Source organism: Vigna unguiculata, chromosome 7, assembly GCF_004118075.2.
Source record: "Vigna unguiculata cultivar IT97K-499-35 chromosome 7, ASM411807v1, whole genome shotgun sequence".
Taxonomy (NCBI): Eukaryota; Viridiplantae; Streptophyta; class Magnoliopsida; order Fabales; family Fabaceae; genus Vigna; species Vigna unguiculata.
This window is the reverse complement of record NC_040285.1, coordinates 10,239,934-10,263,160: the sequence shown is the minus strand read 5'-3', so window position 1 is coordinate 10,263,160 and position 23,227 is coordinate 10,239,934. Positions and strand designations below refer to the sequence as shown.

Sequence of the window (23,227 nt, the reverse complement as noted above, 5' to 3'; positions counted from 1 at the left end):
TTCTTTTCATTGATGACAAGACAAAAATGTGTTAGATTTATTTTATGAAGCTTAAGTCTAAAGTTGTTGACATTTTTTTGGAATTTTAAAACTTGGGTGGAAAATCAAAACAAGTGCAAATTGCATGTCATTAGATTTGACAATGGAACTAAATATATTTCTAAGAAATTTAACAAGTTTTTATGAAGATACAGGTGTAGAACACCAACTTACAACCCCTTATTCACCTCAACAAAATGGCACTACAGAAAGGAAAAAGTGAACGATCATGGAGATCACTAAGTGCTTACTCCATGGGCAAAAGCTAGAAATACATAAGTATTTTTACTTAATAGGTTACGACAAAAGCTCTACAACAAAGAACACTTTTTGAAGCATGGTACAGTTACAAACCTAAGCTCTTTAATTTAAAGACGTTTGGTTGCTAGTGTTTCTCTTACATTCCTCATATTAAGAGAGACAAATTGGACAAGAAAGAAGAACCTGTAATTTTTGTAGGCTATAGCTTAATTTCAAAGGCCTACAAGATCGATCTCCTACATAACAACAAAGTAACTTTTAGTAGGGATGCAAAATTCTTGGAGTTTGATTGTTGGAGTTGGAAAGGCAACAACGAGCTGGAACTTCAGAAGGAGAATGAAGATGTGGATGACAAACCGGTTCGAGGAACGAGATTACTTTCAGACATTTATCAAAGGTGTAATGTTGTTGTCATGGAACCTATAGGATATGAAGAGGCTATAAATGACAAGAAGTGGATAAATGCTATGAAAGAGAAGCTTAAAATGATTGAAAAAGATCATACGGGGGAGTTGGTGGACAAACCTAATCATAAAAATCCATTAGAGTAAAGTGGATTTATAGAACCAAGTTCAATCTTGATTGCTCTGTGAACAAGTACAAGGCAAGACTCGTTGTCAAGGCATATACCCATATTTTAGGGTAGATTTCTTTTAATCATTTTCCCGAGTTGCAAGGCTAGACACCATAAGGTTGGGTTATACATCAATTGAATGTCAAATCAACCTTTTTGAATGGATATTTGGAGGGAGAAAATTTTGTGGAACAGTCAAAAGGATTTGCTCTTCAAGGACAAGAAGACAAGGTTTATCTACTAAAAAAGGCATTATATGATTTAAAACAAGCACCAAGGTCTTGGTATAGTAGAATTGATGCACATTTCATGAGCTTAGGCTTTGTGAAAAGTCTAAGTGAGTCTACCTTATACATTAAAAAGGTGGATGAAGATATACTTGTAATATCTTTATATGTTGATGACGTATTTGTTAGAGGAAGTTGTAAAGAGATGATTGATAATAGACATGTCAACGTGAGCCAACCCGACTCACACAGGTTGGCTCACCACGAGTTGGGTTGAAAATGAGTGAATCCAACCCAACTCACTTTATAGTGAGATAGAAATTTTGTAACCAGACTCAACCCACCACGGGTTGGTGAGTTAAGTGGGTTTGCTCACCAACCCACATAAAAAAAATATTTATTTATTTATTTTTAAATATTGAAATATTCAAATAATTTTTAAAGCAACTCATGAGATGACAATCACAATAAAATCAATAATCAATGTCTTCATCGTGCTCACTACCAATATATGATGAATTGTTTTTAAGAAAGTGTCTATATAGTCCAAGAAAACGTTGCTAATATTACACATTTTCTATCATACTATTCAACAAAATATAAATAAAAAAACTACACCTTCTTGTCATGCTAATTCAGAAAAATTTGTTTATAAGACGGTTGCTTGAGTAATTTACTATAAAGATTATAGTTGAAGATTAAAGTATCAACATATGTAACTTGACAATCAAATTAATTAAACATTCAAACTATTCAAATATTATTAAACAACATTCTAGCATTTAAAAATATGAAATTATAAACCTATATAATTAGGAGTAGTAAATAATTATTAAAAAAATAAAAAAAATTGTAAAAAAATGTTGGTGGGTTAGGTGGGTCAACCCACCTTCAATCCGGCTCGAACCCATTTAACCCGTGGGCTAAGTGAGCCAGGTTGAATTCAACCCACTTTTGAAAAAACTAAATTTTTCTCAACCCAATCCGGCTCGAACCCGTGGTGGGGGTTGGCTTACGGGTTGAAAGTCATTTTGACATCTCTAATTGACAAGTTTAAAGAAGAAATGGAACATGTCTTTGAAATGACATACCTTAGAAAGATGACACTTTATCTAGGTATGCAAGTGCAACAAAAGCAAAATGAAATATTTATGTGCCAAGAAAAGTATGCAAAGCAAGTTCTTTCAAAGTTAAAGATGCAACTCCATTGAACCAAAAAGAATAGTTTTGCAAAAAAGATGGAGGTTTAAAGGTTGTGAAAAGTTTTTTAGAAGCCTAATAGGATGTTTGATGTATTTAACAACCACCCGACCAAATATCATGCATTTAGTGAGTTTCTTATCAAGATACATGCACTGTGTTAGTAAAGTTCATTTTCAAGTAACAAAAATAATTCTCTGTTATGTTAAAGGCTTAATTGATTATGGTATAAGTTCAATAAAGTTGAAAGTTTAAGTTTTCATGGTTATTCATATAATGATTGTGCAAGACGTGTTGATGATATGAGAAGCACTTCTGGTTACTATTTCTCTCTTGGATATGGAAATTTTCCATGGTGTTCCAAAAGGCAAGAAATTGTAGCCCAATCAATAGTTGAAGTAGAGTATGTTGTTGTTGTTGTAAATCAAACTCTCTAGATAAGGAAAATCATGACTGATTTGCACATAGAACAAGAAGGTAACACAAAGATTTGTGTGGACAATCAAAATGAAATTTCAATTGCTAATAATACAGTTTTTCAATTGCCAATAATCCAGTTTTTCATGGTAAAACAAAACATTTTAAGATAAAACTTTTCCTTTTAAGAGAAGTTTAAAAAGAAGGACAAGTGAAGCTAGTTTATTGCAAAATAGAAAATCAAGTGGTTGATATTCTAACCAAGGCACTTCCAAAATCCATATTTGAATTCTTGAAGCAAAGGCTTGGAGTTTGTAGGTCCAAGATCAAGGAGGAGTGTTGATTAATAACTATTGAAAATTAATAAACTAAAACTAAGATTGGCTTAATACCTTATTTGATCCTCTAATTTTATTTGAATTTTCAAATAGATCCTAGTTTTTTATTTGTCCAATTTAGTTCTCTAGTTTTCTAATTAAAGTCAACTTAATACTTTTGACTGACGACGTTAAAACAATTAAAAAATCAGTAAATAGAACTACATATAGGACTAAATTTTTGGACAACTTGGAAAATGAATATTTAATATTAATTATTACTTTTTATTTTTACATGAACAATATTAAGTTATTATGAGACTCAAACCTTATCCTATTACAATATTAGGATTCCTTGGATTAATATTTCACGATCTTATCCATTAAGTCTTCGTTCTCATTTAAATATAAATTCGTATAAAGTATAACTTTAAAGCGTAATTGCTCTTCAAAAGAAAATAGAAAAGTTAAGTATAAATTTAAACAAAATTATCTCTTTATTCGATCATTATTTTTCTCTTACCATTGTGAAAACGCAGATAAAAATGATTAGTCATAGTAAATGAGACTCACAAGTTCAAAGTTATGATAGTTTTTGTCCCATATTTTACCCACACACACATTTACATATATGGCTTTTTTTCTTCTTATCTATCAAATATGATGATACTTATAATTCGGCAAAAGAAAAGAATCGAGGTTGTATGGGTCATGTTTTATGACTAAATTGATATAACATATCCACATTCATTTCTCAAACATGTTTTCGTTAAGGGTAGCTATTTAGTACCAAATACAGACTTTAACTAGACGTATTTACACAAATTTTTTTTTTCTATGGCATATGATGATAGTTATAATTTGCCAGAAAAATCCGAGTTTGTGTGTATATTTTGAATGGACTACTAGACATATTTTCCTTTTTTTCAAAAAATATATCCTCCGGAAGATATCTATATAACATTTTTCTTAAATTCCACTAAATCTCTCATTATTTGGTATAATTTATCACCATACTTTTTTTTATGTAGACATCGTATCTGGAAAAGTCGTAAAAGTTATATTATGTTTATAAATGATTACAATAAAAAATCATTTAAAAGAATTTTAAGATAATAACATAGTTTGAATAAAAAAAATAGCTTTTACATAATAACTTATAAAAAGAATATGTATGAAATAAAAAAAAGAATTGTTGAATATAAGAAATTGATTTAAAAAAAATATAAGTTATAAACTTCAAGTTATATAAAAACAACTCAAGTTAAAAAATAAAAATATTTCAATTGATGTTCCTACAAACTTCTTATTTAAACAAAATGGCTAAAATAAGATAAATTCAGTTCTCCCAAAAACACATTGTAATCCTCTAATTTATATATATATATACATAGACACATTCTTTGATAGTTTGAAACTCCTACAAAAAAAATATTAATTTAAACGATAAAAAAGAAAGCAAGAAAAAACATATATAATATAAAAAAGAAATTGTCCAGTAGTTTTGGAAGAAGCAAGGTTCTCTGGTTTTCAAAAAATAATGTCCAAATTCTACCCAAAAAAAAAAAAGTATTGCTCAATATTGATGGTATCCAACAACCTGAATTGAGCTGAGCAGTGCTGAAAAACAATGTCGCAATGTAACAACCCATTCAATTTGGAATTCAAGAAGCAAGAGAAGTTGAGATTTTGTGTTGAGAAATGAAAAGAAAAAATCTTCCGTATTTCTCTTTATAAAAAGGAGAAAAATACAAGAAAGTATTTCACAAAAACGTTGTTCTTAATCTGCAGACATTGCTAACAACTTCGAATAAGTTACATTAATGACTGATTTCTTAAATTGCTAATTATCCAAGTGATATATAATAAGATAGAAGAGGAGAAAAAATTAGGCGGAAAAGAAAGAAACCAATAAATAATGGATAAGAGCAGTTGTGGTAGTATATACTAACAAGGCTAAGTTAAGAGCATGTCCTCAAATCCATTCTGTGCAGCCGCATCTTCCAGTCTCTTCCAATTAAGTTCCCGCTGCTCTTCTACATCTTTCGCTTTAGCCTCTTTCTCTGCGTGCTGCCGCTGGCACTCTTCAAACAATTCTGCATCCATTTCCAGGAACATTTTCCGAACATTCACTGTCAGTCCATGTACTGCTTGATTCCAATGACTCGAGATGTTTCTCTCAAATGCTTCAAATATTATTGGTAGTACCACCGTCCTGTTTTGGGCAATTAAGCTCACGATATGCTCATTGTTCCACAAAAACAGGGCTCGTTCTGCAACCTGCACTATAAGTGTGGCTAAGCGCAAACACTTCTCAAAACAACATCTAAACCATGAAAAAAATTAACACTAAAAAAATCTCTATGCTGATTTAAAAAAACTTCATAATAACATTTTAAATAAAATTCTTTAAGAAAAAAATTAATAAAATGAGGACATAAATAAAGATTGTTATTTGCCAACTGTTGGCAATTTCAAAGGGATTTTATCATGTAGAGGCTAAGTAAGAAACCAAGAGACAGCAGCTTCATCATCATGATACTAGAAGGAACAAGATACAACTAAGATAAGCTTACAAACAACAAATTAATGAAGTATCAGAAAAGATGAACGAAGGCTCGATTGCAATTTGCTCCCTGATAAATCATATCAATTGCAACACCCTCATCATCTAATAAACTAAACTCATTCACACTTGATTTGTGAAGAATTGATCATTTGCAATGTGCCACAGGCCAAAAGTAGAGCCAGTAATACTATTTAAGGGTTGCAAAAAAGTATAAATATACAATTGTTTATAGGTGGATTTAATTAAAAACCAGCAATTACTTTCCTTATGTGGGTGCCACTCCCGTTCCCATCAAAATAGATCCGCCTATGAATCCAAATGAAGGTTATGTTAGCCAGTTACATATAAGTAACAGCTAATAGGTAGGGTTTTAACTAGCACCACTAAAAGTACTGAAGAGGAGCAGAGCTAAAAGGATGTCCTCTCCAGCCACTATTCTGGGCACTATTTTGTGTGCTATGGCAGCTAAAGTGGCAACCAAAATGGCTTGAGCTATTTTTGAATTTTCAGTGTTGGAGATCTCACATCAACTATAATATATAAGTGGGTGCAAATCTCACCTTACAACCAATATTTGATGTTGAATTAGGCTTAAATTCTCCTTTCTAAGATGGTGTCAAAGCTATTATGAGTCTATCTTAATTAAGTTTGTTGAACCTATCATGTCAATTTCTATCGGATTCCCACTAGTCTCATGCTTGAGATGTTTAATCCTCATAGTAAGAGAATGTGTTGGAGATCTCATACTGACAAAAGATACAACCAAATTATAGTATATAAATACAAACTTCAACTCACAATCCAATTTTGCAAGATTAAGTTAGGCTTAAAGTCTACTTTCTAATATTCAATTCTAAAAGTAAAATCTACAAATGGAATAGTAGTGAAAATGATAATGAAGACTTGGATTTCAAAGATGAGATAATTCCTACCTAAGGAACTTATATGACTTTTTTAGGTATTTTATTGTATGTTTTGTCTAGGATGCCTATAACTTTTTTATTGTTAATGAGTGTCATGAATTTTTAGCACTTTTTTTTATCATACTTGAGAAATACATAATATGGCAGCTATCTTGTTATACCCTCTATTTGTGTTTTTGACCCCAGCCAAGCACCAGTTTCCAGGATTTAAAACACTGCCATCAGCTAAAATAAAAACAATTAACAAATTATATGTGATATGACAACTGAATTTCGCCCATGGACTTTTCTGGGCATCAGATATGCTGTCCCTCAGCAAATTAAACCCACCAAACCAAATAACTTCTACAGGAAACAGATTTTCACTTTCATCTCTTCCGGTCCTTAAAGTTCTAGTAAATAAAAAAAATTGGCATACCCCGGTGTCACAAGACTCCTCATATGATGGTGCAGAAGTGTTTATTTGTACTAAACCTTATATTTAAATATACACAGAGACTGTTTCTGAATTTGAATCCATGACCAACTGGTCACCAAGGCCAGCCTACTGGTGCACTAAGACTTGTCCTTTATTACATCACAGACTATGTAACTTCCTCACAGGTTAACTCCCACAAAATACATCATTACTTCCCCCCAATATTTTTAAGGCTTCCCGTGCAGCTATATTTCTTTCCTTGGTGTTGATTTTCTTTTCACTGGAATAAATAACAATAGTTTCTGCCTTTAGTGACATACAAGCATCAGGAAGATATTTTATTGATTAAGTGACCAATAGCAAAAACTTCCAGAAATGTTCAGATTGGATCTACTAAAAAGGACTCGTATCGCCAGCCCTAGAAATAGTTATTTAATTGCTAAATTGGATTCAAAAGAGCACGCTCAAACCCGGTTCAGAAATATGCAATGGACTGGCTTTCATCTTTTAGATAGATGCTCGTGCACCACAATCAAGATTAAACAAAATTATCAACTCCAGAAAAAGAAACAAAAGGGAGTAATAAAATCCTGTAAAGATTTGGTACTGAGACAGCCATAAAATTTCATCATGACTTTGACACTAACCAATTAGAATAAAATAGGTGACTACCTTATTATTTGGAAGTAAATGATAACGAGACAAACATCATTATTGATATGAAGGAATTTCTTCAAAATAAGTCATCAAGGGCTCTTCTTCAGCTCTATATAATAGGAATAAAAATTATGCCATATCCATAATCATTAGATTGTAATATATTTAACGAAAGATCACAACACATGGCATTTCTGAAAATTGGAAGGTACACTAGTTTGTATAATTATCCAAATAAAAGAGCAATTTCCTTTCCAGGTGTTCACAGGAGGGTTTGTTGAAAGGAAGCTGTTAGATGATGCAAGCAGATTATGACTTATGAGAACATGTCATGTCCCTTTGAAATATTCCCCATTTCTATTCAGTTGAGAAAAAAAGGTCATCCACAATAAAGCCGCATTAAGGAAGCTAAGCACGGCTTCTCAAAGCGTTCATAAGGAATTCTTATGTCCTTTCAAGCTGTTTCTATTTCTAGAATGTAGTGACTGATTCCATCTATAACTTGACTGAATTTTGTTGTTAGGGGGCACAGTGTAATTCATGGTGTTAAATCAAGAAGAGTATTGCATTTGTCCAAACAAATCAGGGGACTAGAGAACACTTGAACCTATAACCATTTTCCCAACAGCTGCGATCTCAAGATTTGTTTTCAATTATGTCACCATTCTTAATGTACAATTACATGCATGTCACTGACATAATAAATAAAGATAACAACAAGAAAGAAATAAAATATAACCCACAGATTTCTTAACTAATTCTATAGACAAAATAGTAACTTAATGCATTTAACAAACAGAAAATTAACATTACAGTCCCCAACATATATCCTCAGCCATATAATCTTTATTTTGAGCCAGGTACTTTACCATTTAAAAGAGATATAAATCTCACAATCTCATAACTACTAATGGTTAACTTCCACTTAAGTCCTCAGCTCTGAACTAGATAATGAACAATAATGAAGTCAAAATCCTTGTACATGCAAAAGCATGTGCATGTGTCTGTCTATTTTAGTTTTAATGTGTGAAAGACAAGAATACAATTAATTCAGCCAGAACAAAAATCCTCTTCTCACGTTAATGGTAATGACTGGCACAGTATAATTTTTTTTTCCTTTTTTTCCTATCCATTGGAGCATCAGCAATACATGCATAACATAAAAAGTAACTAAACAATAGACCTTAAAACTGTCCTTATAGAAAAAAAGAAAACAGATTCAATCCCACTACACTATGGAGCTAGAAATGGAAAAACATAAAAATTGAGACAATTAAAGTTCATTAATTACGCAGCTGAAACTTACACTCCCCAACCCCCGCGTTCTATAAATAAGAAACCCACAAGTTAAAAGTAAGAGCTAGATTTGATGTATAACGTACAACGTATCATAGCATACAAGGTAGCAGTTCAATAAGTAATATTGCAAACTCAAAACCGGAAATAAGAACAATGGAAGACAGCTACCCATAATCTCAACTTCAAACTAACACCATTATAAAAGATGGAAATCATCTACAAACCTGAAAGTGAGAGCTATTGAGGCAGCGTGAAATCTGTCTAAAAAGCGGAACCATACATTTTTGAAACTCCGCAGCCTGCGTGACCTCCAGCACTTCCTCCAGTTCTCCGAGGTAGAGAACCTCCTTCTGGCAATTGGTAAGAGGCCAATACTTCAACAACCCCCTAATCACCGTATCTGCCAGCTTGAAATCCTTCTCCACAAACTGAGTAATGCAGTAAGACAACTGCTGGTGGTACATGGACACACATTTCGGTTTATGCAGAGGCAGAAGGGCCCTCACCAGAAACAACTTGTGCTCCTCCTTCATGGGCAGCGCAAACCCATTAATAATGCTCCCGAGAATCTCCAGAAGCTCTCCAATACCGGCGTGCCGCTCAGTCTCATATATGAACCGATAAAAAATGTTGTTAATAGCCTTTCTAATAAACGGTCTATGCACCATGAATTTCCCGTATATACGATGCAGTATGGTTTTCAAATACTCCCTCTCCCGCGGGTCCTCAGTGTCAAACAAATCAAGCAATTTGAGAACAAAGGAGTGATCAATATACCGTTTTGCGATTTTCGTATCGGTATCAGAGGAAACCACGTATCTGAGGAGAAGCTCGTAGACGAGCTGAAGGTGAGGCCAGGTCGGATCCATGCTTGGTTCTTCCTCTTCAGGATCGGTGGGTTCCTGGCCGGTGTTCTCGTGAGACGCCGGAGGAAGGCTCCGGAAAATGTTGACTGAGATCATTCTGATCATCTCCTCCTGGCAATGCTCCGACATCTTGCCTGAGCCGGATTGGATGAAGTCGACGAGGTCCATCAGCGCTTGGCGCTTGATTTCCTTCTCTCTAACGTTCTTCAGCGTGTCGGAGAAGTCCAGGACGTAGCAGCAGATGTGGAGCTTCCGGAGGAAGAGGTTCTGCCGGTCAGCGACCGGCGTGTCGCGGAACGGCGGCAAAGGCTCCATGGCCCCGGGGGTAGGCACAAGCGGCATCGCGGTGCCGGAGCTAGGAGGCGCGGCACCTCCAGTTCCGCGCGAGGCATGGTTCACGACGACATTGGGCGAGGGCACCGCTGGCATGTTGCGGTTGGCGGCAGCGTACGCCGCAGCCGCGGGATCGCTTGCGTCGGACTTGGAGGGCTTCTTGTGCCCGCCTTTCATGATTTTCTTGAACATTTTGCTGTCGCTCGACTGAAACCCTAACCCTAGGAATGAATGATGACGATGAGGAGGAAGTGGTGCGTAGTGCTGAAGGCGAGGTTGTGCACGAGGAAAACGTGTGGTTGCGTGAGACGCGTGAGGGAAAGGTTTTCATCGAGGTGATGCTAATCCATGTATCAACGGTTCGTTGTTTATCCCCCGATTTCAGCGTCGGGATTCGGATCTGATAGCGAGAAACGAGAATGGCGAAGGAAAACGATTCGTAGATTGTGAAAGCTACGGATCCGAGTGAGGAATCATTGAAGTAAAATCACCGGTGTGAATGTCGTAAAATTGATGGTTAGATCGATCGGAGAAGTGTTCCGGCGAGGGAGAAGGAATGGCACACACAGAAACAGCATAGAGAGAGAAAGAGAGAGAGAACGATAATTAAGGGGTGGGATTAGAGAGAGGTGCTTGTGGAAAGTGAGTGATTATAATGGATTACAATAATCGCTTCTGAAACAGTCATTTTTTTGAATTATGACTGATTTTTTAATTATTTATTTTTATATTTCAACGATTGAAGATGGTTTTGTTTTTGTTTTCTACTTTTTGGAGTGGTTTACACTTCATGATTTGGTTTGCCAAATAAAAAATATATATATATATATATATATTATTTATTTATTTATCTGTTTTTGTGGTGTATTGGTGTTGGATAAAGGAAGAAAATGGATTAAGTGAGTGAGATGATTGAAAGCCACAAGAGTGTATTGGGCGTAGTTGGAGTTGGTCTGGGGTATAATATACGTGGCTCGCAAGTGAATAATAAGGGATTGTGAGTTCGCCACGTGGCACCTTGATGTCGTATACAGTACTCTTTGTGGTTAACTGCCACATGTTTTTGCTACGTGGGAGAGGTAAAAGCCCACCCAAATCCTATAATGTGGTAAGATTCTTCATGGTATCTCTATAAATATGAATCTTTGTTTGAAAACTTGGTAGTGGTTCATTTTTAAAATTTGTTCTCAAAATATTTTCGTATAAAAATTATTTTTTAATTGATTTTATTTTATGAATCATTGAAGAAGATGATAGGGAGATATTATGAATGATGTGGGTCAGGATTGATGAATATAATAATATTATCTATCTTAGATTCGAACGTGATGTGCTAAGAAGCTTTGATCCATTCAACATTTCTACTACCTATCTTTGGCATATCATCAATTTCGCACGGCTAATGTCGCTCATCACAACTACACCAATCCTTGGAAGCAATGCAATCCCTTTGTTTTAATTTCCAAATTTGAGATTTTTTTTCTTTATTTATATAAGTTTTTAATGGAATTATTTTATTTTATTCATTGTCAGAATAAATTTTTTATTTTCATGATGAGTGAGTAGCATAAACAAACCCTGATTAAATTGTGTATAGATTTTGTCTTGGAGAAAATACATGCACCGAAATTGCTAAATCTTTTGGCCTAGTTGAGCATTAAGGATATTTTATAAAATTGTATAAGGTTTGTTTAATTATAACAGTTATATAAAAAATTTACTTAATATTGTATATTTATTTTTTATGCATTCTTTCTTTTTTTATCACAATTAACATTGGAATTTTTAATAAATAATAGTTAAAATAATGAAATTATAATTTTTAATTTAAGAGTATATTTATTTTGTTGATCCAAATTAGTTTTAGACATTTCTAATCAATTACATCCTACTCTCTAAGAACCTTTAGACAAAACTCTAAATACGAATCTTGATGATAGTAAGTATTGAATGAATAATATTTTACATAGATATGAACTTACATATAAGTCTTTAATATGAAATGTTTAATTATGTAAGTTGTGAGTAATGCCAACATTTTTAAATATTATACAAAATGTTTATATGCTACATATCCAAACATAACTTTACATAGCTGTGAACTTACATATAAGTCTTTAAAAAACTTCAAATTTTAAGTTGCGAATAATGCCAACATTTTCAAATATTATACAAGATGTTTACATGCTGCAAAAATTTAAAACAAAGTGTCCAAACGTTAATGTGTGAAAAACACAAAATAATGTCACTCAGTATATTTTATGCTTTTATAAGGTCGAAGTATATATCGTAAAATCTCTTCAATAAGCTTCAAAGGTCCATAGCCTTGACTTCGAAGAAAACTCTTCTTCTGATCTCAGTCAAAAAAGGGGGAGGTGCCTGCAAAAGACACTTCAATGCCAAAGTCAATCTAAGGTGTCAGAGAATAAATTTCAGAGAAAACTTAATCATGTACTTCATAAAGTGTGCCTTTTATACCAGGGTTCATGGGTCTTACCTAGTTAGACTTTGGTTTAGTTCACCTAATTACCGTTAATTATAATGAGTTAATTAATATTTAATTTACCTCCTTTGGTGTTTATACTACCTTAGCATACTGGCACGATTTGAGTACATGTCATCCTAAAGGGACAATAAGTACTCAAATAGGTCGTGTACGCCAAGGGAGCACCCTAGTTGTGTTATTTCACTAGCCCCCCAAGCTGTGTGCTCTAGGGGTATCTTGTTCGTGTAATCCCACTAGCTCCCTAGGCCTTGTACCCTAGGGGGTACTCTAGTTGTGTGCATCATAACAACCCCTAAATCTTAATAGGTTTATATGTTGAAGACTGTGAGGTAGCGATCATGTGTGTTTGGATGCTGACTTCTCGACTAATGATACCTGGTTGTGGTGATTTTTGTAAAGAAATTTTATATTTCTTTGGTCATATGGCCCTATGGGTATATCCTATATCAAAGATTTATATTATGTTGTGTTTAAAGTTCAAACTTTCATATTTTTTTAGTTTGTATATTGTTTTTTTTTTATAATTAAAGCAAGATAGCATATAAAGTAAAAAGTCAATTAATTAGATTTTACCCTTAAAACTAGTTGCAACACTTTTTCTACACAAATGTTTATCAAACCAAGTGAGTTTAGTATGTAGTTATCACATGAGTTATAAATATATAAGTCACACTCCAAAATTTGAGATGGGCAATGTGAAACTTCCCAAAAATATTATCACGAGAACAATAATTACAAAAGTTTCAAATATAACTTATAATAGAAAAAAAAATTATGAAAGAGAAAACAAGTAGATTGTGCAAAGTATGAGGTTAATCATTTGAAAAGGTTTTAAAAATTACTTTAAAATTTTCATACTTTCATTAATGAACTCATTAGTAAAAAATATAATTTTTATATAGATTATTTGTAACATCTCATTTTAATAGAGTAATACTACTAAAATAAGCATCACAAAATCAATAATTAAAAATAGATAATCTAAAATATATGAAAGCAAACACCCTTTGATATTTCAAAATACCCTAACTTCATTCGTTTACACTTGTCCACTTTACATGTTTTTTCATAAGTTTACCGTATTTTAAACATGACCCGTGATCTGAACTAAAACACTTGACTATTTTACTGATGTAACCATCTTCTCCAGTCTCCGTTTCATTTGATTGTTTGGGGATAAAAGTAATTTGTGCTTTCCCACTTGTTTGAGTGTTGGATGGAGGGAGTACTATGCATGACTTGATTGATGTTGCATGCATTTATAATCTGAGGTCAGTTGCTTTGAGATGAATTTTTAATTTTAAGGGTAGTGTTGTGTGGTTCCTTTGTTTGCATTTGGTTCTTACTTCTTCTTCCTTTCCCTAGTTTCCTCATGTATGGCATTTCTTTTATTCATTTTCGTGTTTGAGTTTTTATTTTATTTCTCTATCTCAGTTGTTTTGAGATCATTTTAGATTTCGTGTTTGTGTTTTCTCAATTTCGTACATTGGTGTTTGGTGCTTGTTTTCTTTACGTTTAACCTGGTATGTATTTTAGTGTTATGTTTTCAATATTTGTTTGTGTTCTTGAGTTCATTGTGTTGACAAAAAGAAGAAGATGAACATCTTCCTCTAATAAGGAATTTTGATGATGATGATGACTATGAAGAAGTATGGAAGACTTGATGATGATGCATGGAAAATGTTGAAGACTTAAAAGAATGTTTCGATTCAAGAGATTAATTGAAGACTTAATAGTTTAGTTGTTTAAAGTCTTGTAATATGTGTACATTATTTAAGATAGTTAAAATAATAGGTCAAGAGTCAAAAGGCAGAACCCAAACAACAAAGCACTGAGAGAAAATTCTTATTTTTACAAAACGCACTGTGATAATCGATTATCACTTATGATAATCGATTATCATAAGTTTTCTTTTAAATTTTTCAGAAACTGCTCTGAAATAATCGATTATTTCAGAGGATAATCGATTACAGTACGAAACAATGTTTTTTAGAAACTGCTCTGGAATAATCGATTATCACTTATGATAATCGATTATCTATGGCAGTTGTGACTTAACCTTTCATATTCTTAACCTAATTTCTAAATAGGCTTCTATAAATAGAGTGGTAGGCTTTCATTATCAAATACAGAAGTTAGAGAAGTTTGAGTACTTGAGAACTCTCTGTGGGAAGGCTTTGAAAAACCTAGTGTGGGTAGAGCGATAACTTTCATCAAGTGGGATCTTGAGTGATTGAGTGCTGCTGCTGTTGCTAGGAGAAGCCGATCATCCTTTGTGGGATTCAAAGGAGGTGTTCATTCCTTGTGTGATTCAAGGAAGGTGTTTTCATCCCTTGTGGATTTCAAGGGAGGTGTCTTCATCTCTTGTGTGATTCAAGAGAGGTGTTTTCTAAACCCTAATCTTTCTTATCATTGATTGTAAGTTTGGTTTATTTTAGTGATTTAGTTAATCTCGTTTTTGAAAGATTAACAACTGGACGTAGGGTCTTTTGATCCGAACCAGTATAAATACTTTGTGCAATTTTCTCTTCTCTACTCTCTTTATTTTATTGTGTTTATTAAAATAAAGGAAAGATTTTTAATTGATCTTTGATACAAAAAGGGAAAATATTAAAAGCACAATTTTTATTAAGAACCCAATTCACCCTCCTCTTAGTTTTTTTTTCTGCACGCTCAAACATTTCGCTGCGCAATACCAACACATTGTTTGTGGTTTACTTTTATTGTGTATGTTTTACATTTTCGCTTTTACTTCGTCTAGGTTGTGTTTTTTATCTTCAAATGGTGGGGAAATTCGATATGATAAAAAATATTGATGAGAAGAAAGAAACGTTGAAGCTTGTCGTTAAGTAAAAGACTTGTGGTTTGTTCATAACCGGGAGACGAGTCATATGGAGTTGATTCTTTTGGATCAGAAGGTAAACAAAGTGTGTTGTTGGTTGATGATCATAAGTGTGTAATGCATAATTTTAAAATCGTGAAGAACTAAGGAAAATTTCAGGTATGTGGGCATCCTTACAAGTTATTGTTCATAGGAGCAACAACTATAAAATAACAACCAATTTCAAGTATTTCACTAAACATTTACAACTTCAAAAGTATCGAGGATATAGTTGATGAAAATTTCTCTACTAATTTGGTATATGGTAGGTACATATGTAACGTCCTAGCCGAAAATTACTTATTAAAATAAATAAGAAAATAAATAAAATAACAACCTCATTTATTAATCATCAATTTCCCAAAAAACACGGGAAAATTTTAAAACTTAACCTTCAATGTGCCAACATAAATTAAATAAGTCGTATCAATACGTCTTACAAATAAAACTGTCCATAAAATTATTACAATAAAACCATAGTTCAACATAATATGTAATGATAAAATCCCTAAGAGGTCCCCACTATGTCTCTATGTACCTGTCTGCTCACCTGCATCAATATCTGCTCCCATGTAACAAGTTACATGATCATCGCCACACACACACAGATAGAGTGAGCTCATTTAAATAAAACCAACAATATAATATTAAAGACCACATCAACAAATTTAAACTCGAGTTAGTACACTTCCCCCTTTTCTTTTACTCCTTCATTTCCAACACTTGTCTTTAGACGTCTATTATCTATATACCCTTTAGGTAAGAACAATGATTGATCTTCGTTGTACGAGTGTCTACTCGCCCCTCCGACTACAGGCTACCACCTGATAGTCTACACGTGGGAATAACCTTGCCACAACATCTCATCGTGACACCAAGTGGAGTTCCCCAAAACAAACCTAAGTTTGTAGTTGTTTCCAGACTACCAAATCTCTATCAGAATCCACTGAAGAGGGCAATCATCTGAAACCTCGCCGTACGAGCCACAACCCGCACACTCCACTGGACTTCCTAAACCACCAAGCTAAAACCTAGAGTGGTCACGTGTTATCCCAATACAAGATACACTCGTAATTGGGCCCCCAGCCAAAGCATCACATCATGAACATCCCCTAAAGCTGTGTAGAAAAATTTCCTCGCGCACCATCATTGGACCAAACCCGCCTGGCGCGCATCTTACACCGCTAGGCGGAATTCACTCCAGACCGTCCGGCGGGTATCACACACCGCCAGGTGCCACGCGTCTACAGTATCCTCACTACACCACCACCGCCTGGCGGGCACCACCTCGCCACTAGGCGCCCTGCTTCGTCGTCACCGTCTGGCACAGCCATCACACGCCGCCAGGCGCCCTGCTCGCACTGTGACCACTGTCACTGATTTATTTCCTGTCCGCCTAGCAGCGTGACAATGCTAACCAGCACAGAGATTGTTCCACAAAACAAGGTTAGAAACAACAATGCTAATATCAACAAACAAAACATAACAAAAGAAAACAGTGCTGTAGAGGTTCACTCGTTAGGCGAGCAACTTGCTGGGCGAGCAGCGACAACAGAAGCTGCTGTAACAGACTCGCTAGGCGAGCAAATCGTTGGACGAGTGACGAAACCTGCAGCAGATGAACAGTGTCGCAGAACGAACGCGAGCAAGCTCGCTAGGCGAACACGACTCAATCAAAATTGCAAACACACTACTCACACACAATACTCTATATGCAATAATCGAACAACACTAAGTTACACAAACTTCCATAGATTCAAAATCAACAATGAGAAATCCTAAGTAAAACCCTAAGTAAAACCCTAAATTATTGAAAGGAAAAAGGAGAAAGAAGATGAGAAATAATTACCTTGATGAAGATGAGTGCAAGAAGAATATGGAATGGCAAGGAGTAAGCACACAAGAGCAGCGCGACTTACACCCAAGGGGAGAAGAGAAAACGGCTAGGGTTTTTCGAAAGAGAAAGAGAAAGAAAAAGAGGGGAAATATGAGATTTTAGGGCCAGCGAGACGCACTCGCTGGGCGAGCAGCCTCGTTTTTAGAAAAGTCAAATTTGACCCAACGACCACCTGACAGCATTAAAGCATGTCCTAGTCGATGGGCGATTAAGCTTGCTCGTTGGGCGAGCGTCCTAGTTCCCTCCAATTTCAAATTCGATTTTTATTTTATTTTATTTTTTTCTGAAGCTTGGTCGCTGGGCGATTAGTGGTCGCCCAGCTACTGTTCCAGAGTGAATTTTCTTCAATTATTCGCTGGGCGACTATTGCTAGCTGGGCGAGCCTGGATAATTTTTGGATTCAAGAATAACCACACTTGCTGGGCGAGAGTGGCTCGCCCAGCTACTGCTCCAGATGAAAATTAACGCAAATATTTGCTGGGCGAGTGGTGGTCGCTGGGCGAGTCTGCATAATTTTTGAAAAACAGATTCTGCATAAATGGACTCGTTGGGCGACTGCCACTCGTTGGGTGAACAAAACAGAACAGAAGCACATATAAACATATGCAAACCTACTCTAAAATAATAACAAACAACAATCCTGGGTTGCCTCCCAGTTAGCGCTTCTTTAACGTCACTAGCTTGACGGGTAACAGTTCATGGATCAGAAAAATGAATGACAGTGGTGAGGCGTTCAACCTCACCCCCCACATAATGCTTCAAGCGCTGACCATTTACTATCCAACTTCTATTTGGATCACTAGAAGAAGGATCCATTAGTTCAACTACGCCATATGGTTTGACATCCTTGATGGTGAATGGCCCTGACCACTTTGATTTCAACTTGCCAGAAAAGAGCTTGAATCTTGAATTGAAAAGTAGCACTTGCTGGCCTGGGTGAAATTCTCTCTTCAAAAGTTTCCTATCATGATAGAGCTTTACCTTTTCCTTGTATCTCTTGAGTTATCATATGCTGTCAATCTCATTTCTTCAAGTTCCTACAACTGCAACTTTCTTTTCTCTACAGACAAAGATGAATCAAAGTTAAGAAATTTCAAGGCCCAATAAGCCTTATGCTCCATCTCCACTGGCAGATGAAAAGATTTGCCATATACTAATTGGAACGGTGACAACCCCACAGGTGTTTTCATGGCTGTCCTATATGCCCAAAGAGCATCGTCAAGCTTCATCGACCAATCCTTTTTGGATGATGTCACAGTCTTCTCAAGAATCCTCTTTATCTCCTGGTTGGACACTTCAGCTTGGCCATTGGTTTGAGGATGATAAGGAGAGGCTATTTTGTGCCTAACCTCATGATGTTTCAAAACCTTGGCTAACTGAGCATTACAAAAATGGGATCCACCATCACTTATGAGGACCCTAGGAACTCTAAACTGTGAGAAAATTTGTCTCTTCAAGAACTTGATAACTGTCTTGGCATCATTCTTTTGGCAAGCAGTTGCTTCCACCCATTTGCTGACATAATCCACTGCAACCAATATATACTCATTATTGTACGATGAAGGTAGGGGACCAACAAAATCAATGCCCCAACAGTCAAACACCTCCACTTCTAAAATTGCTTGCAGTGGCATCTCATTTCTTCTTGAAATGCTTCCAATCCTCTGGCACTTGTCACAACTCCTAGCATGAGCATGAGCATCCTTGAATAAAGTGGGCCAGTAGAAACAGATTGGAGCACCCTTGTGGTTGTCCTTTCTCCATTAAAGTGTCCACCATATGGCGAATTATGACAATGCCATAGGATACCTGCAGCTTCCTCTGTAGTGACACACCGCCTCAAAAGATTGTCAGCACCAAGCTTGAACAAGAAAAGGGTCATCCCAAAGGTACTATTTTGCATCATGTAAAAACTTTTTCTTCTGCTGCCATGAAAGATCTTCAGGGAGAACACCTGCAGCTTTGAAATTAGCCATATCTGCAAACCACGACCTTTGTTGAATGAGCATCAAGCTTTCATCACAAAAAGTCTCACAAATCTCCCTCTCTTATTACAGGAGTTTTATTTGGAGATTAGGGACAAGAGAGGTACCCCTAGTCATTTAATCATACATTTTGATATTTATATAAATCATGACACCACACTTTGATCAATATTGCATATGTACCATAACAACAATTCACAACCACAAATATGTCTAAGGAAAGATTACACCAACCATGCCAATTCATATACATCCATATCACTCTTACTATCAAATTAACATACTTCCTGAATCTGACTTACCACATACACCCAAACGTTCAAAAATCAATACTATCTATATCATACCTCACACTTTCGTTTATTTCAATCTCCCTTAGTCTCGTTTAAGTCAAATTTTCCTTATCTATTACATTTTCTTTGAATCATACACGTATAGCTTGCCTATTAAACACCCAATGACATGAAGCCCAAATAGAACTGCACAACACCCACTACACTGTCAGACCGCCTGGCGGCAATTCATGCACCGCCAGGCGGTGCATACATATATGGAAATCTCCAGATTTTTCCTGCACCGAAACACACCCAAACCTTCCTATCCAGTTTCCCCCTTCATACTAACACAATTTGCTATCAAAGTATCATTCAAAATTCATACATCACACACAGTAACATCAGTTCTGCAAAACCAACCCACCAATCATTGACAAAATTAAAGTTTATCTATCACTGATTCCATCATAAACCCTAACTCCCGATTCCAATTACGAGTTCATACAATTTTTGTCAAATTAATAACTTTCAATCATAATTCAATTTACCAATAATATACGTGCAATAAAATTCAATCCATACATCATCACAACAATGAAACACCAAAAACCAAAAAAAAAATCTGAGCATGCAGTTCGTGCCACCTGGCGGATCATCCCAGCCGCCAGGCGGTTCATAGAGAAAACCCAGTATTTGGGTTCTGGTGTATGTGTCGCCTGGCGGGCTTCCCCAATGCTGCCAGGCGGTTTCTGGAATTTCCAGAACGCGATGAATTTTAAGGAAACGCGGAGACAGTTGTATTCCATTCATCATATTTCTCACAAGACATGTAATTTATCATACAAAACATAAAGAAGAACTCCCCTAACTTGGATTTCCTTGCTCAATTTGCTAAATGTGCTACTTCCTTCTTGTTTGTCAATCTCCTTCTTGCTCTTCTACCAATTCAGACCCAGAACCTCACCCAACACTCACAACACTCTCCTTTCGTGCTCTATTTCTGGTATAATCTCAGCCTTGCCAAAACCCTTCCTTATACTCAACTTTTACCTTTTAAACAGTGCTTAAATTTGGTCAATAATGCAAAAACGGGATTCCCACTTAATTAATGGTTAATGACCATTCATGGTCCCTTTATGGTTGTTTTTCAGCCTCCCTTGGCTGCTAGATAGGTTTCCTTTAACCCTTCCCATTCCACCTAAATCTAGCATTAGCAAAAAAATATAAGGTTTAATTTAGGTCTGCCCCAAGGTTAGAACTCATCACCATGCAATTGCTAAGTCAATACCAAACCATCATGCCAATCCCTGTTTCATGCCAATTAGTATAACCCAATTTTTATCTTCTTACTTACACACACATACATATTAGTAAAACAATAAAAAAAATTAAATCCTACACAAATGGCATATATAGGACTAGAACCCAAGTCCTCTCACACAATACTCTCAACCACTTGAGCTAGTACTTTTTTCACATCATGAAGTTAGCATTTAATGCCTTAAAGGCTTCTCTCCCTCACGTTAATTAAATATTTAATCATTTAATTATTTAAATTTAGTGGGTCTTACAACATATAATGTTGGTTTTTTATATCAAACATATGTTTTTCAATATTTATGACCCTATAAATATTTAATGATTTTGTGGTCATGTTATTATTGGTTTTAGATATTATTAGAGTGGTGGATAACATAAGGTGTAATCCCTAGTCCAATAATGTTTTATTTCATATAAGGGATTTGAGGTTAGTAATAATTTACTATAGTGTTTTTTTTATTATTGTGGTTTCATTTATTAGTTGATATTGATAAACTATTGTGGTTTCTTTTTACAGCTTTGCTTTGATTGGGTGTACGTTGTGAGATTTCTATTACTTCATATTTGTGAGTAATTGGAGAGGAGACCCATATTTGTATATTATTGTTGTTATGTTGACTCAGGCTAAGATCAAACTATGTTCAGGTTTGTGAATTTAATTTTAGTGTTTTGTAGTTTTGTATAATGATTTTGCTATTGCTTTTAGGATGGTGGCCAGTGTCAATATCAAAATCCTGGAATGGTTTAAAGTTGTTAATGGGCGTCAATGTGCTAAATTGGTTCGATTCAAGGAGCAATGGATAAAGTATGTGTTTCTTGAATTGTTTAGTTTCTATAACATTGTTTACCATTTATTGTATGACAATGAATTAGATATTAAAATTATAGACCTTTCGGTAATGAAATTAGTCCGAGTGAAGAATGTAGCCAATTGAGTTCACCGTCCAGTAGTGAACATGACAAATTTATATATAAAATTGTTACTAGTACGATATCTGAAATCACAACTATGAAAGAGGCAATGAAGCACTAATTATTGGTTTGTAAGATGCTTATTGAATCTTGAATTTTGGTATTGTAATAACTTTGTTTTTGTTCGATATAGGAACTACATTGTGACATTATTGTGAATACTATGAAGTTTAATTTAGGGAATGTTGGATGGTGTTATCCAGTATGCAATAGCTGCAGGAAGAAGATTGTGGCTACCCACACATTACTTCCAAGTGAATCACAAACCGCAGTGTAGTGATGCAAAGCCTTATAGAAGAACTCTACAGGGGACATAAGTTTTAGCCTAGAAAAATTAAATAGTTCTTCTTCCACCAAAACCACAAGCCTCGGCCACAACTTGCTCACACTATCCAAAAAAGTTTTCACCAGTGAGAAGCTCCTATTAAGCATCCACTGATGTATCATACAATTCACTACCAATGTCTCACCAACTTCCATTCCTTGAATATCTTCTTCTCTTTCCATCATGATTTGATCAAACATGAAATGAAAGTTGATAGAAGCTGCAAATTCTCTGAGCCTTCTTCATGTTTGTTGAGCAGAAGCAACACCTCTCTGGTCCACTGTGATGGCTGGTACTCTAAGCGAAGTACCACTTTTCCTCATTACAAGATCCACCATCAAGGGCGGCCACTAGATTCCCTCCACAATGTCAAAATCAACGATGTGAACACTTTCAGCACCTTCTGTGTTGTCATGTGCACTTTCCCCCCTTCTTTTGCAATCATAATTTTCTTTCCTCGCTGGGGAATGACGGAAGGAGATTCACTTCACCATTGCCTGAAAAGTTTTCCATCAAGGAGGAGGCTGGCTATTCACCTTTTGTGCTCATGTGCCTAAAAACCCTAATCCTAATTTAATTTTACTATTATTATTTTTTTTTTAAAAATTCCCCTTCCATGTCATTGTGCTCTGTTGCTTGTCACAGTTCCACCACTGGTCAACCTTGCCATGTCACTATTCAGTTAACGTCGTCTAGCCCAACTTAACAAAAAGGACATATTTGAGACATTTTAACAAAAAAAGGGACCAAATTGAGACTTTTATAAATAAGGGTACCAAATTGAGACTTTGCCTCCAAAATGGGGACCAAGGACCAAATACAATCCTTCCAAATGTTGATCTTGATATCTATCTATAAAACCATCCAAAACAGAAAAAAATAACATTGTTCATAACAAACATACGTTCCTTCCAAAAAAAACCACATACATATTAAAAAAACTACTTATAAAATCTAAACATTAAG

General features: G+C 35.2%; 1 protein-coding gene across 3 annotated transcripts; it reads right to left on the bottom strand.

The window, feature by feature from the left end:
• Positions 1-4,729: 4,729 nt before the first annotated feature.
• On the bottom strand, positions 4,730-10,754 carry LOC114190646 (serine/threonine protein phosphatase 2A 57 kDa regulatory subunit B' beta isoform-like). Of its 3 annotated transcripts, none has more exons than XM_028079606.1 (2): positions 9,126-10,750; positions 4,730-5,315 (listed from the first exon to the last, which is right to left on the bottom strand). In XM_028079606.1, the coding sequence occupies exons 1-2, from the start codon at positions 10,290-10,292 to the stop codon at positions 4,992-4,994; spliced, it is 1,491 nt and encodes a 496-aa protein (XP_027935407.1). In that variant the 5' UTR covers positions 10,293-10,750; the 3' UTR covers positions 4,730-4,991. The 3 variants fall into 3 exon arrangements, with proteins under 3 accessions (XP_027935407.1, XP_027935409.1, XP_027935408.1); XM_028079608.1 differs by having other exon boundaries at positions 5,079-5,332; positions 9,126-10,754; XM_028079607.1 differs by having other exon boundaries at positions 5,183-5,320; positions 9,126-10,754.
• Positions 10,755-23,227: the final 12,473 nt, after the last annotated feature.

Coding starts and splice junctions, on each gene's coding strand:
- LOC114190646 (XM_028079606.1), bottom strand. CDS start 10,292: ATGTTCAAGAAAATCATGAAAGGCGGGCACAAGAAGCCCTCCAAGTCC. Junction 5,316..9,125: donor TCAATAGCTCTCACTTTCAG/GTTTGTAGATGA, acceptor CTTATAGTGCAG/GTTGCAGAACGAGCCCTGTT.